General features: G+C 41.1%; 1 protein-coding gene across 2 annotated transcripts; it reads right to left on the bottom strand.

The window, feature by feature from the left end:
* Positions 1–200: 200 nt before the first annotated feature.
* On the bottom strand, positions 201–14940 carry C5H2orf66 (chromosome 5 C2orf66 homolog). 2 transcript variants are annotated; one of them, XM_033947257.1, is made up of 3 exons: positions 14646–14940; positions 7581–7704; positions 201–991 (listed from the first exon to the last, which is right to left on the bottom strand). In XM_033947257.1, the coding sequence occupies exons 2-3, from the start codon at positions 7701–7703 to the stop codon at positions 809–811; spliced, it is 306 nt and encodes a 101-aa protein (XP_033803148.1). In that variant the 5' UTR covers position 7704; positions 14646–14940; the 3' UTR covers positions 201–808. The 2 variants fall into 2 exon arrangements, with proteins under 2 accessions (XP_033803148.1, XP_033803149.1); XM_033947258.1 differs by lacking the exon at positions 14646–14940 and adding an exon at positions 7835–7948.
* Positions 14941–16149: the final 1209 nt, after the last annotated feature.

Here is a 16149-nt window from a genome sequence, read left to right as displayed (position 1 = left end):
TATAGGTGGGTGTTTCCAAAGGCGTTGATTGGGGACTCATTGGGTGGTAGTTAGAGTGATGGGAGATATTTTTTGAACAGTAGTGTTTTTATTTCTTTACGGAACTCTTTTATGTCTTGTTTTGGTCAGAAGTTTTGAGATGTCAGAGTCGATTTTAGCTGCCTGTGTCCCCAGAAGGTTGTCGTAAAGTTTCTTAAGCACACCCTTGCCGTCCAACAATAGGCATCAAGTTATAGAGTTGTCCTTTATGTCTGCTGGCAAGCTCTGGGCCCCAACATGTCTAACATCAGCCCTAATAAGAGCAAACCTAAAGAACAGAGAACCTGGTTGAAAACAAAAAAGACATCCCATTCTATGCCTATGGAAAAGGGACAATCCTATTGTTTGTAGAGGATACACTGCTCAATTGGAGCTAACCACGCAAAACTGGAATAATTAAAATTAATTCCCACAGAAAATTAAGGGCTACTTTATTTTGCTTTGTTTGAAATGACAGTTCAGGAAGATGTTGCTGATATAGCTGCTTGAAATGTCTTTCTGAGTGCGCACTCACAGCAAATCACAAGTTGGGCACCTTCCAACTCTCAAAAGCAGGTAGAACTGGTAGGGTTGTGGTTTGAAAGTGCCTTAAGAAGGTGGATGTGTACAAGTCAACCTCAATTTTCCTTCAGGGAGCAGAAAACTTCAGGTCACTGTGTGCCAGCTGAACACAGACTTGAGGCACCCAAGGCAGAAGTGCACATGACGATGGCTACACAAAGAGGAAGGGATTCTCAGCATTTACTCTGGCTCGCTACACAGGCTTCCTTCAGCCTTTGATGTCATTTGAAATGGAGTTCTTCTGTCCTTCATAATCTGCAAACGCAGACGCAATAGGATCTGAATAGAAAGAGATGGGCAGGGGCCTCATGTTATCCAGAGAGACAGCGTTAGTGAGCCTTCCAGCATCAAGCCCCCTTCCTGAAAAATAAGCCTGCAGAGTTTTGAAAAACTGCAAAAGGAGAAAAGAAAGTTTTTACTTTTCACACCACAGAACACATAAAGTACTGAGCATAATTTTCTATGTGAGCATTGTAAACCAAAAAACAGGGAGAGTGTGGCACAATGGTTAAAGATACAGCCTCAGCACCCTGAGGTTGTGGGCTCAAACCCATGCTGCTCCTTGTGACCCTGGGCAAATCACTTAATCCCCCATTGCTCCAGGTACATTAGATAGATTGTGAGCCCACTGGGACAGACAGGAAAAATGCTTGAGTACCTGAACTAATTCATGTAAATCATTCTGAACTCCCCTGGAAGAATGGCATAGAAAATTTAATAAATAAACAAACAAGCATTAACATAGAAAAGTATAACCCACTGAAAATTAAGGAGGGAACTCGTCAAAGGGCACTAAACACGTTAGCATGTGCAATCACATTAGTGCACACTAACTGCTAAAGATGCCTATAGGAATATATGAATTCCCGCTAAATGACTTAACATAGGGCTGGATTAGTGGCTCTGGGATTCTATAGTTGTTAGTGCATTGGCTATGGCCATTTCATGAAAGTTGTAGGAAGGAGGGGGAAGTCAAATTTGTTGCTGGCTCTTGAGCAGTGCCATGGATGAGCCTCTCAAAAAACAAAACAAAAAACCCAACAACAAACAGCTCAATATTTAAAGCAAGTTATTGAGGTAGCAGTATCTGCTACCTTGATAACAAGTACTCACTGAGCTCAGCCAGTGATTTTCAGTGGCATTATAATGCCGCTGAAAATCATGGCTGATTGCCTTGGCTCCATGTGCACAGTGGCATAGTAAGGGTGAGCGGCACCTGAGGTGGTGGTGCCCCTCTCACCTGCCCTCTTCCCTGCCCCCCCCCCCCTCCCGGTACCTTTTTGTTAAAAAAAATATTTTTTATTTAGAAGTTGCTCAATACAAAAAAAACACAACATTCGTAAACATAGCCCAAGTGGAAAAACAAGTGATAAGAAAGTCTATCATGTGGTTCTTCGCATAGACCATAAGGACTCAAAAACAGACTGCAACTGCCCCCTTCTCTCTCCCAACCCACCCCCTACCCCCAGCACTCCAGTGTCAAAAGTCCAGGAGAGCACTTCGGGCTCTAAGAGATAAGCTGTCCCAAACAGGCGCCCAAATAGCCTGAAATCTCCTCCAACGCCCAGGACCGCCATGGTTAATATCCAAATATTCATATTTTAACAAAATAAACACTAATTTCTCCACATGGTAACAGTAGGTACTTCAGCCTGTCTCCACAGTAAAAGAATACATTTTCTAGCCAACAGGGAAACTTTTTGTAACAATTGAGAATGACCCCTAGACAGTCCCTGCCTGAATTCTGTGCCATAATATCGTCTGCAGATAGAGACAGACAAAGGACTAAAAGGTTTGCACTCGGTCATAGGACCAGAACATATGGAACAAACCAGCTGGCATAGACTGGTGCTTCGGGCAACATACATGAGAAGCAAATCCTGCCATGTATGCCTTATAAGGGGAAATGTAGAGCCGTAATAAAAATTTTTAATGTTATTCTTACAAAACAATAGAACGAGTCAATCACGGGAGACGTTTCATGAGAAGACGCAAATCGTCACCAGTTATCTGTTCTGAAGTGGCAAGATCTTGGTTCTACACAACCGCCACATCATCCTAGTCCCATGGCACACTAAAACTGCCCAAACTAACTTGGTGAAAAGAAAGGCTGGTCCTGGGTTGTCTAGATAGTGTCAAAGTTTCCCAGACCATAATATCCACCATATCTTCATTTAAGATGTTGGAATCCAGGGAGTGAAGTTAATGAGAAACTTGGCCATAAGATAACCATCCCTGTACCTTTTCAACTTCTCTGGCGGTGTCTGCTCGCTCTTTGACATCACCATCTAGGTCTCTGCGTTCTGAGAATTTAGCGTTATTAAAAGCAAATGCTAATCCAAAATATGCTGAGACCTGTAAAATGGTCTTTTGCTGTGTGGGAGTCAAACTGTGGAATTCACTTGTCAATCAATTACGAAAATGTTATGACAAGGGTAATTTCAGAAAACTATTAAAAACGCAGCTATTTGTTAATGCATTTTTCTAGGAACTGATCTTTGCAATTATTCTTTGGATTGGCACTTTACGTGATTTTCTGATGGTTACATGTTAATATTTGTTTGATTTTATTTGGCTTACTGAATTATGTATGTAACAATATGTAAACCGTTTAGGTTTAAACGGTATATACATTTTTAAAATAAATAAATAAACTCCCTAGATGCGGATCCCGGAGATTACATCAGAGAGAGCGCCGATGCTGATGTGGGCAGCAACCTCATGCCGGGGAAGTAAGAAAGGTACGGGGGAAGGCAAGGGTGGGTGCGTGCACGGTAAAGAGAGGAGCGGGGAGTCAGAGAGGAGGGGGGCCGTGCCCTTAGAAAGGCCGAACCCAAGGCAGACTGTCAGCAATGCACTCCCTTTCTACGCCACTACATATGCATAGTGTTGGGGTAGACAGGTTAGTGCCATGTGCCAGGGCTGTCCTAACTTGCCTGGATAATTATTGTTTATTTATTTGTTTGTTTGTGTGTTTTATATCCTGTTCTCCCCAATGAGCTCAGAACGGGTTGCAGGTTAACATATATAACACAAGCCAACAAAAACCAATGTTTTCTTGGTGCCTTGGGTTATTTTTTTTACCTGTTCCTGGGGTTATTTGGGGTGCCGATTCAGAAAATTGCATCGGATAGACCTCATCAGCTCTAGTTTCTTAGATATGCCTTTGGGATAGTAGAGCCAAACATGAACATTGAGCAAAAAAAGATTGGCCTCCGAGGGAATATATGGTGGCTGGGGGATGTCTTGGGGGTTGGCAGCAGGGGGAACTGGGCACTCCTCCTGCTGTGGATATTTGGGGATGGGGAAGGTGGCTTCGGAGTTCCGGTAGGAGGGACTAGGCAGGGGGGATGGGTCCCTGCCATGGCTGCTAAACTGATTGCGGCAGGGAGATTCCCTTGCTGCAATCAGTTCAGCGGCCACATCTCCCTAGGGACAACTAAGCTCATCTAAGGCCACTTCTAGGTGAAACCACGCCCGCACCTAGCCTTGGATGTGCTTAGGTGGCCCTATGCACCTTCTTAGGCTTATGTACAATGTAGGCAGCCTGCATCGGGATTTTTTTTTTTTTTTTTTTAATATGTATCCCGATTCGCTGGTTAGACAGCGGTAGGAAACCTACCACCACCTACAATCAGGATTCTGTTTATAGAATTTGCCCCTCAGTGCCTACATCCAGGTAAGTTGTAGCACTGAATATATAGGTATACATTTAAACCCCACAGTCGGCGTTTAAATTCAACATTGCAGTGTTTAAATATTGGTGGAAAATATATAAGGTGATACTTTTCATTGGACTAACTTCATCTATTTCTTGACTGGCCTTTGGAAGCTAACGCTCACTTCCTCAGGTCAAAACAGAATGAGAGAAAGAAGACAAAACCAGAATAAATATAAGTGAATCATAAAAATGGTAACAATCTGAAGGGGGAAAGAAAGAAACATGTGATCAGAAGATGAAAGGCGTTAGAATTTGTGTGGCCCATACTGAGTGAGAAATCCAAGATCTTTTGATTCCTTTCTTGTCACTTCCAAAGTATCTGGTCATTTTAAATTCAATTACTGGAGTGCTTTGTATTTTCTTTATGTATTCTGAGTAGAAAGTCATTGATGCCATGGTCAGCTAACCCTGGCATGCTGTCTGAGAATAGGGGTGGAAGGCACTACTGGGGATGGGGAAATAAAAAGGAGACCTCCTTAAAATTGTTCAAATACATCAATGTAGTAGTTAGATAGAAAGATGGCAGATTTCAGAACCACAACAGCACATTTCTCAGGCAATGCTACAACTCAAAGTTTTCCCTTAAGTATTGAAACCAGGAAAACAGCTTGGGGGTGGAGAAGAAGAGAAGAGGTATAGCTGAACCTAATAGAAATTTATAGTATAATATACAAATTTAGACTCCCAACCAAAGACATAAATGGACTTCAGTACAGTGATCTGCATTCCTGAGGGGGGGGGATAATTTGATAGGAGACAATGTCCATAGAATACTTCTCTACAAAGAGACCTGAACAAACTGAGTGAGTGGGCAAAAAATAATAATAATAATAATTTTATTCTTATATACCACCAAAGTCATAGAAGTTTGAGGCGGTTTACAGCAAGAAGCGCTGGACAATCAACGAAGAGGTTACAATCAAAGTCAACAATACAATCTTACATAATGAAAGAATTGGAAAGCTATATAATTCTTAGGGTTACTGGTTGAATAAGCAGAACTGTATAGATTCTTAGTTTACAAATCGATTGAACAAACTTGTTTTTACCAGTTTTCTAAAATTGAAGTAGGATGAGGAGAGCGTGATAACGTTAAAAATGGCAGATGAGCTTCAATGTAGAGAAATGTAAAGTCTTGCACATAGGGAAAGGGAGCCCGATGTATAGCTATACGATGGGAGAGATGGTACTGGGGGAAGGCAACCTAGAAAAGGACTTGGGGGTATTGGTGGATATAACAAAGAAGCCGGCGGCACAATGCATAGTGGCCTCAAAGAAGGCGAACAGAATGTTGGGCATTATCAAAAAGGTTTCACGACCAGAACGAAGGAAGTTATCCTGCCACTGTATCGGGCGATGGTGCGCCCGCATCTGGAGTACTGCGACCAATACTGGTCGCCGTACCTTAAGAAGGATATGGCGATACTCGAGAGGGTCCAGAGAAGAGCAACAAGGATGATAAAAGGCATGGAAAACCTTTCATAAGCTGAAAGGCTAGAGAAGCTGGGGCTCTTTTCCCTGGAAAAGCGGAGACTTATAGAGGACATGATAGAGACTTATAAGATCATGAAAGGCATAGAGAAGGTGGAGAGGGACAGATTCTTCAGACTAGCGGGGACAACAAAAACAAGAAGGCATTCAGAAAAATTGAAAGGAGACAGATTCAGAACAAATGCTAGGAAGTTCTTCACTCAGAGGGTGGTAGACACCTGGAATGCGCTTCCAGAAGAGGTAATAGGATATTGAGTTTCAAAGAGGGACTGGATGATTTCCTGAAGGAGAAGGGAATTGAAGGGTTTAGATAGAGGGTTACTATACAGGATATTAAATGATTAGGGAATAAAAGGTGTAGGTAAAGGATCACTTACAGGTCATGGACCTTGGGGGCCACCGCGGGAGCAGACTGCTGGGCATGATGGACCCCTGGTCTGACCCGGCAGAGGCAATGCTTATGTTCATATATTCTCTTCTACCCTGAATGTTGAGTTAAATCCTTCTGATCAATACTTTTGATCTTTTTGTGACTATGACCCTATGTTCATGCTAAATAAAAGTGACTCCCTGGAAGTGCAATATAATGATGCAGCTATAGAAAGCCTACTCAGATTGTGATCCCCAAGAATGGATTTTATGATCCCATTTAGGTTCTGACCAACAGATTGGGAGGTTCTGCTCTAGATGGCTCTGAAATGTTTCGATGTGTCTAATGTGAATCCTGCAGCAGTACAACTGGCCATCTTGCCTTATGGGAGAATTTGGGACAATTCAAAGAAAAGAGAAGACAGATTTTTAGAGTTAAATGTTTTGTGGAGTCACCCAATGTAATGTTTGGCAGGAGTATAAGATGAACTTAAATATTGCATCAAACCAGATTTAACCCCCCCCCTCCCTCATCAATATACAGAAATGTGGAATTCAGCATTCTAATTTATATAAATACACATTACAATAATAAGAAAAATCCTCATGACTTCAGCTATACCTCTTCCACAGAATGTATTTTAAACTCACATAACCTATATTCATGTGGAAAGAAATAGGAAAGTTACCAGCCTTCCTCATGACCAGGGACATTATAAGAAATTTATGGATGTTTGGGAGCCATTGACAGAATTCTGTAAGGAGTGATTGTTGATTTTGCCCTTTGATCATGCACATCCAGGATGGGTGGGGAGATGCTTTTAATTAGCGTGCAATTGTTGGATATGTATAAAGGGGGGGATGATATATGTATTTGTCATAAATATAATTTGATAGAATTTAAGCGTTGTTAAAGTGTAAAATGTCTGTAAAATATATTGCACTTATTTTTGGCTTTAAAATGAATAAATGTTTAACTAGTTAAATCTTTCTAGTTGGCTTCATTTTCGATGACTCTGCAGTATTTGGATATTTGCAATGCATTTTTATAGCCTTTAGATTTTTGGATGTACTGTAGAGTTCTCAGTTTGAGGATTCCTGTCTCACACAGCACAAGAGCACCCGCATCTGCCTTTGTTCAAATAAACCTTGCATGGGCAAATTGATAGATACTTTTACTAAACTGAAATTTAGAAGAGAAATCATTCCATCTCAAGAACAGAGATGCTTTATGCCCTATCAGAAACCATTTTTTCCAAGATGGAAAAGTAAACAGTTTCTTAAGCAGCCACGTTGTTTGATGAATCACGTTATTAAAGTAAAGACGCTCGATAAAACAATCAAGCATTCAGAATCCGAACAATATGAGAATGATAAGAAACAATTTAGCATTACTCACCAGATCTCTGTTCCTGGGGTTGTTCAGGGGCTTCCACTTCTCCTCGGCTCCTATGGGTCCTGCGTGCACTTCCTCCAGCAGAGCCAGGGTGGCACAAAAAGTCAGAAGCAGTGCTCTGCACATCCTGCAGGGATGGGAGAGGCAGAAGAGAGAGAACGAGAAACACGTTCGCACAGGCAGGAGCTGAAGCCCACACCAATCACAGAAAGCTCCACCTGGAGAAAACGGGCAGACAATCACAGGCAATAACTCACCTACATTCTACAACACCACGCAGCCGTCTCTCGTCAGGGCAAAAGTTGGATGCATTGAATAATATTTGAGATTATAATGCGTGCAACAGATAAGATCAGGTGCTAGGGAAAAAGTTATCACTGTCTTCTTACGGGGTGATTTGTTTCATGCTTCAAACATTAGCAATAAAAAAAAGAAAGAGAAGAACCTGCAGCAGCTAACCTTCTGGAGATAAACCAGTAGATCTCGTAATGAAGTACAGAAAAAGAACTTAATTCAAGAACAGAACACAAGGCAGAATGTAAAGCTGTTCTCACAAAAAACCAAATCCAAGGAGGAAAACAAGGTTCAACTGTCTGCAGTGAAAAACAATCCAGAACAAACAAAGCAAAAAACTGCAGACCTTGTACACGATGCAGGCAGGCTTTATTATGACAAGTAAATTTTAGGTTAAAAACCTTTTACCAGGTGAGGGACCCAACACGGTCCGTGTTTCGGACTAACCTTCGTCAGGGGTCCCGATAGGTGACATGCTGAAAAAACCGCCCGGGCGGTTTTTTCAGCATGTCACCTATCGGGACCCCTGACGAAGGTTAGTCCGAAACACGGACCGTGTTGGGTCCCTCACCTGGTAAAAGGTTTTTAACCTAAAATTTACTTGTCATAATAAAGCCTGCCTGCATCGTGTACAAGGTCTGCAGTTTTTTGCTTTGTTTGTTCTAAGCTGTTCTCACACACAGGCATCATCTAGAATACTTTTCAATTTGTTGCAAAATACCACATATCCTAAACAGAATTTACTAAAGGGATGTTTCTGACCAGACAAACCTAGTGCTACTGGCTCCCCTGCCTCTAACCGCAGATTCATTTCTCCATTTATATCTCTAGTGGTCTGAGTGTGGGTGGGTGTCATTGACGTTAGCAGAGGGTGTTAAAGTTATTAGTCCATCTGTGACAGAAAGGCCCTTGAGCATCTCATCTTTAAGAGTCTTCAGATAACAAAACCCTCCACCTTTTTTTTTTTAATTTGAAAAATATATATATCTTGCCTAAAATCTAGGCAATTTACATACCAATATACAAAATAAATAATAACAATACAACATAGACTCTCCTACATCATCCACTAGGAACATGTGCATCTCTTCTGGAAATACTGAAAATTATTCTTTTTTTTTTTTAAATCTTTATTAATTTTCAAAACTAATACAAAGTGCCAAGAATTGTACAGACATTAATAATCAACGTAAGCACTTAAATTCCATCAATAACAATGCATAAGAAAAATATCACTCCCCTCCCATCCAACAATTTAATCAAGAAATAAACCAAGCAAACCGGTGGAAGTTTTTTTCTGAACTTGTCGGCGTGCTCTCCTTTTATAGGTTTTACAGGCTTATGTTTACCATCATTTTCATTTTTATATTTGCGGTCTAAGTCAAACCTTAACAACCATGGGCCCCTAAGGAAGGCATGTTTACCGAAACATAGACGTGTCGGGTCCTTAGGTTTGTTTAAAGGGTGGTAATATTTAACCGCATTGATACTTGATATAATAAACATAGCCTGCATCTTATACATTTTGCCTGCAGTTTCTTTGTTTTTTGTTTGGTTCCTCCTTTTCACTGCAGTTCTCGTTGGATTTTTTGCTTTGTTCTTCATACCCACAGTAACACCAGCCATAGACTTTGTGCAAATGTGGGCACATGTATGAAGCAAAGGCCCATGTAACCTTCAGGATTCTGTGAGGTATGCTTGGACTTGTGAGATGCATGGATGGGACCTGGGCATGCCTCCCATGTGCATGACCCCTTACAGGTCCATGCTATAGCACTTGCATAAGAACATAAGAATTGCCACTGCTGGGTCAAGCCAGTGGTCCATCATGCCCAGCAGTCCACTCACACGGCGGCCCTCTGGTCAAAGACCAGCGCCCTAACTGAGACTAGCACTACTTGCGTACGTTCTGGTTCAGCAGGAACTTGTCTAATTTTGTCTTGAATCCCTGGAGGATGTTTTCCCCTATGACAGACTCCGGAAGAGCGTTCCAGTTTTCTACTTGGTGAAGAAGAACTTCTTTACGTTCATACGGAATCTATCCCCTTTCAACTTTAGAAGTGCCCTCTCGTTCTCCCCACCTTGGAGAGGGTGAACAACCTGTCCTAATCTACTAAATCTATCCCCTTCAGTACCTTGAATGTTTCGATCATGTCCCCTCTCAAACTCCTCTGTTCGAGGGAGAAGAGGCCCAATTTCTCTAATCTTTCGCTGTAAGGCAGATCCTCCAACCCCTTAACCATCTTAGTCACTCTTCTCTGGACCCTTTCAAGTAAAACCGTGTCCTTCTTCATGTACGGCGACCAGTGCTGGACGCAGGACTCCAGGTGAGGGTGCACCATGGCCCTGTACAGCGGCATGATAACCTTCTCCAATCTGTTCGTGATCCCCTTCTTTTTCATTCCTAGCATTCTATTCGCCCTTTTTGCCGCTGCCACACATTGTGTGGATGGCTTCATCGACTTATTGATCAGAACTCCCAAGTCCCTTTCCTGGGAGGTCTCTCTAAGTACCGCCCCAGACATCCTGTATTCATGCATGAGATTTTTGTTACCGACATGCATCACTTTACACTTATCCACGTTGAACCTCATCTGCCATGTCGATGCCCATTCCTTGAGCCTGATTATGTCACATAGGAGATCTTCGCAATCCCCCTGCGTCTTCACTACTCTGAATAACTTCGTATCATCTGCAAATTTAATCACCTCGCTCGTCGTACCTATGTCCAGATCATTTATAAAGATGATGAAGAGCACAGGTCCAAGCACTGAGCCCTGTGGCACCCCATTGGTGACGCTCTTCCAGTCAGAGTATTGTCCATTTACCCCCACTCTGTTTCCTATGCTCCAACCAGTTTATAATCCACACGAGTATTTCACCCTCGATTCCATGGCTCGCAATTTTCCGAAGTAGTCGTTCATGCGGAAACTTGTCAAATGCCGCCTGAAAATCCAGATATACAATGTCGATAAGAATAGTGCTTAGGTGCTTACACACCTCAGTGCTATATTACCATGCATTTACATTTGCAAAGGGATGCACAAATGTCAGCACCCAGATTCCACTCCATGCTTACCTTTCTAGGAGTAAAAACTTGGAATGACTTTACTGAAAAGACCAGAACAGAACCTAGCCACACCTTTTTCCGGAGGAAACTGAAAACTCATCTATTTGACACTTAGGGCTCCTTTTACGAAGGTGCGCTAGGGTTTTTAGCGCACGCACAAAATTACTGCGCACTTTAGCGCGTGGTAGCTGAAAATCTACCGCCTCCTAAAAAGGAAGCGGTAGTGGCTAGGGCGCTCGGAAATTTAAAGTGCGGAAGGCCCTAGCGTGCCTTTGTAAAAGGAGCCCTTACTCTCCTGTATCCTCTCCTGTTCTCCTAATTTCCACTTTTCTCCTACTTCCTCTTTCCCCCTCTTACCTATCCTCTTCCCCCCTCTCTCCTGTCCCACCCCCTTCCTCGCCCCTCCCTCCTCTCTTTAAGTTGCCTTAAGCCTGCCTAGGTATGAGTGACGCACAAATAGAAGATTAGATTAGATATAGATTTGCCTTTTATCTGAACAGTGCACTGAATATTTTTACATACCCCCTTTAGCACTGGTGTGAAATCAAGGCTCTGGATAATTCAAGTTTCAAGTTTTATTACTTTTGATATACCAACCATCAAGTTAATATCTGGCTGGTTAACAATTTGTTTAAAAGAAAGAGAAGTTATACAAAACTATAAAAAAAAAAGAGGCATTGTGTATCTACATATAACATCACAAGACGAACTAGATAGTGAGGGTAAAAGGAAAAAAGGGGGGGTAAAGTTACATATTTGAGAAGAAATTGGAGATAGCAGGGTGAGGATAACACATGATGGAGAGGGGCGCTTTAAAGAAAGCGGTTATTAAAAGTTTTTTTTTTTTTTTTTTTTGTTTTTGGTAATTAGAGAAGATGGCTCTAATTGAATGAGAAGGCATCGCGAAATAAAAACGTTTTTAAGTCTGTTTTAAATTTGTCCAGTCGTGATTCGTCGCGGAGTTGCTGTGGCAGGGAATTCCAGAGGGTAGGGGCAGTTACTGCGAAATTTACTTTACGTGTATTGTAAAAGTCTTTGATAGTGGGGATAAATAGAAGTTTTTGATCAGTTGATCTTAGAGTGCGTGAAGAGCAGTAGGGAATGAGAAGTTTGTCAAGGAATAAGGGCAAATGAGAAAGCTTTATTTTGAAAGATAGTAAGATAATTTTAAAGGTGATGCGGTGAGAAATAGGGAGCCAGTGTGCTTCTTTTAGAAGAGGGGTAACGTGGTCGAATCTGCCTAATTTATGGATAAGTTTTATTGCTGTATTTTGTATTAGTTGTAGTCGACGAATTTCTTTTTGGGGAAGGCCATTTAAGAGAGAGTTACAGTAATCAAGATGAGAAATTACTAATGAATGTATCAGGATAGTAATTGAATTAGTTTCAAGTATGGAGGAAAGGGATCGGATGATGCGTAATTTATAAAAACAAATTTTAACCACTGAACTTATGTGATCATGAAAGGTAAGGTCTTTATCAATGATTACCCCTAGAAGTTTTATCTTTGTGTCCATTTGGATCGGTGTAGATTTAATAGAGATGTCGTCCAGTAAAAATTCAGTGGATTTGATAGGAAGTAGCAGACTTCTAGATTTGTCCAGATTGAGGGAAAGCTTGTTTGTATACAACCAGTCATATATTATGTTTAGTTTGTTATTAATGTCTTTGATGTCTGAAGTGTTTGAAGTATTGATTGGGTGAAGAAGTTGTATGTCATCGGCGTAAGCAAAAATAGTAAATCCGATGGATTGAGCCAATGTGAGAAGGGGAGATAGGAAAATATTAAATAGAAGAGGGGATAGAATAGAACCTTGAGGGACACCATAGGAGTGAGTTGTGGGTGCGGAAGAATTTGTTTATATGTACTATATTGGAACGTTCATTAAAGAAGGATATAAACCATAAGAGAGCTGATCCTGAAATACCGCATTCTTTAAGTCTGTTGATCAGTAGTGAGTGATCGATGGTGTCAAAAGCAGCTGCTAAATCTAAAGAAATAAGAACCACGGATTTTTGATGATCATGAAAATATTGTATTGAGGAAATTAGACCTAATAGAGATAGTTCTGTAGAATGGGATGAGCGAAATCCTGTTTGACAAGGGTGTAGAGCATGGGTTTTTTCGATAATTATATGGATAGCAATATTTAGGAAGGAAGTTATCAATTTGTGGTAAAAGATCACTTTTTATTGCACTTTGATTTATTACTAGATTCAGCTATGGCCCAATGCTTCTAACCGGCAGAGTTCCCCTGGCTTACTGCCCCCTACCCAAAGGCATACAAGCCTCCCCTTCTCAAGATCTCCTAGCTGAGGCCCTGCCCACCCCAACATGGTGCTGTAGCACTAAAGGATTTTGAATAATTGGTGGTTCAGGAAGTCTTCGGGCCGGAGCAATGCTTAGCCTTTTCCTATCGTAATAAATTTTACGTACGCTGGTTCCAATTGTAATTATTTTAGCAAAGTTTTGTATTATTCACCGTTATCATTTACAGCTATTGTAAGCACAATGGCCCAATAGATGGGACAAATGATAGAAGATGTACTGTATGTCCCATGCCATGGGACATACGATGGCAACAACATTTTTTGGAATGTCCCATCATCCGGAACACACGATAGGAAAAGGTTAGTTGCTCTTGCCCAGTCTGGCACCTTCAGCATAGCAATGCTGATAGGCCAACAAAATGACAGTCCTAAACCACAGAGCTATCCAGAAAGCAGTTAAATATGGTCACTAGCCATAAAGCTAGCAGCGATCACTGCTGAATATGTTTATTCAGCACCACTGCTTCTGTGGATAACAACACTGAATATATAGAAATAATTTAAAAGCCATGACTGGTACTTTAAAGAACAAGCTGACCACGGAGTTTGGAAATTGAACTGCACAAGTTTTATGTCGCAAGACATGCATTTGGATTTAAAAAAAAAAAATCATTTCTTGTACAGATCTTCTAAAACACTTGAATGCATTTTTCCAAACTTAGGGGCTCTTTTAACAAACAGTGATAAAAAGTGACCTTGCTTGGGTCATTCCCCATATACTAAGGTCATTTTTACTGCTGGGGTAAAATGGCAGATATTCCACTTTTTTTTTTTTTTGTATTATTAGCCATGTGCTCATTTTCCCATTAGTGTGTGAGCCCCTACTGACATCTATTTTGTAGGTGGTAGAGACTCATGCTAAACCTGCATTTATCAATTAGCATTCAGCAATGTCCATGTGCTAACTAATCAGCACAGAACACGCCGTTCTCTGCTCCCAGACCCTGCCCCCAGAAAAGAAAATAAATTTTATTTTTTTAACATATGGGTAGCGGGCATACTTCCCAAAACTGCCAAAGGATGCCTCAGTGTATCCTGTAAGACATTTTTGCTATGGTAAACATGCATTAGTGCTTACTGCAGCTTTGTAAAAAGACCCCTTAAAGAAGGACAGATATCGTCACAAAAAAAGGCCAATATTTATATTAGGGCTGCATTTTGATTAAAAGTTTAATCGCAAGAAAGGAATGCTTCCCCCACTACCACTGCAGCTCCTGTGACTCTGGACAAGTTACTTAACCCTAAAAGAAATAAATAAATAACGTATCTTTAATTGCAATTACAAATTTTAATTGAAATGCAGCCCTAAAATAATTAAAGAATTAAAAAGTAATAAAAAGATAAGAAATGTGAAATACAAATTGAAAACTTACAAATTAGAGAATCTAAGAACAGCATGCAGAATAGCTTTAGCAGTTTGAGCAGGAATATGGGAGATTTTTTTTCCCAATTACTATGGTTTAATGTGGAGTTTTCTAGCACAGGAGCTGCAAGTTTAACCTGGCAGCGATTGAGTGCGATCCCACTACTTTTTATTTCAAGTCACGTGTTTAACATTCTGATTAATGTTCAGTACTTACTCCCAGTTAACATGGAAGTATTTAGCGCCCACTATTTTGGAGTTAAGTGGTCCTGTGTTAATTCTGTGTTAGGCAATGAGCACACGGTAAGTGCGGGTTCGTGGTGCTGCTCGTGCCGGGGAGATTGGAGAGGTACGGGGAAGGCAGGGGGGGGTGCGCAGCGGGAGGGGGGGGACGGACCACTCGCCCTCACTACGCCACTGCTGGGATTGTCTTGTTATAAAGAGGGAATGCAACTTGCTAAAGAGAATTAGGAAAGACTGAAGGCAGGTTTGTGAGTGAAACCATTGCAAATGGTCATTCCCTACGTACTTGTAACTTATCTATCGACTTCCATGTTCAGCCTCTTCTCTTTACCTCCAGAAGATTCACCTACCTTCAGATAACCTTCCCCCAAATTACCCACCTTAACACCTTCCAATTAAACAAATACCATAAATAGATTGTAACCTACCCTCTCTAACTGCATTCCATATGTATTTTTCATACAGTTCTTCACTGTCAGTTTAATTTCCATCCTATAAATTCACATAGAATTTTTCTTTTTTCAACCATCTTTATTTTCTCTTCTTTATTAATTTCCAGGTACTTTAGTTAGATTGTGAGCCTTCGGGATAGTAAGGGAATTTTTTAAGTACCTTCTTACTTCTCATTTATAATCTTAATGTATATTTTCTTCAAACTGCTTAGAACCTAACGGATGTAGCGGTATATAAGAAATAAATTACATTACATTACATTACATTACCTGCAAAACACTCTCCGCACCCACTCTCTACCCATGCCTTGCCCAACACACGTAAAAAAAGATTAACATCCAGTTTACGATGTAACTGCAAAATACTACAAAGCCCCTTAGTGCAGCTCTCTGCTAGCTAGCGGTTAACGTGGCATAAACTGGGTGTTAAGGCCCAGATTCTCTATAGGGTGTCGACATGGGCAGCTGCCTAAAAAGCGGCCACCGATCAATATGTCAATCATGCAATGGCGCCCTATATTCAATCACACCGCCGCATAAGATAGGTGCCAGAAATGTAGGCCAGGGTTTTCCAGACTTACATTTCTGGCGCCTTTCGATGCCATGAATCGCGCCTATGTAGGTGTTTAAGGCTGCCTAATGCTACTTCTGGCATTAGTCACGCCCTTTGTAGCGTTCGATACAATTCCAGCATGTATTATTTAGGTGCTTGTAGGTGCTCTAACAGTGCCATTTTTGCCATTTTAAATGGCATTTATTACTTAACGTAGGCGCTGTTAGGGTGCTTAAGGCCACCTAAATATAGCCACTGTTTTTATA

The sequence above is a fragment of the Geotrypetes seraphini genome, chromosome 5 (assembly GCF_902459505.1).
Source record: "Geotrypetes seraphini chromosome 5, aGeoSer1.1, whole genome shotgun sequence".
NCBI classification, from domain to species: domain Eukaryota; kingdom Metazoa; phylum Chordata; class Amphibia; order Gymnophiona; family Dermophiidae; genus Geotrypetes; species Geotrypetes seraphini.
This window is presented reverse-complemented; position numbering and strand designations above follow the sequence as displayed.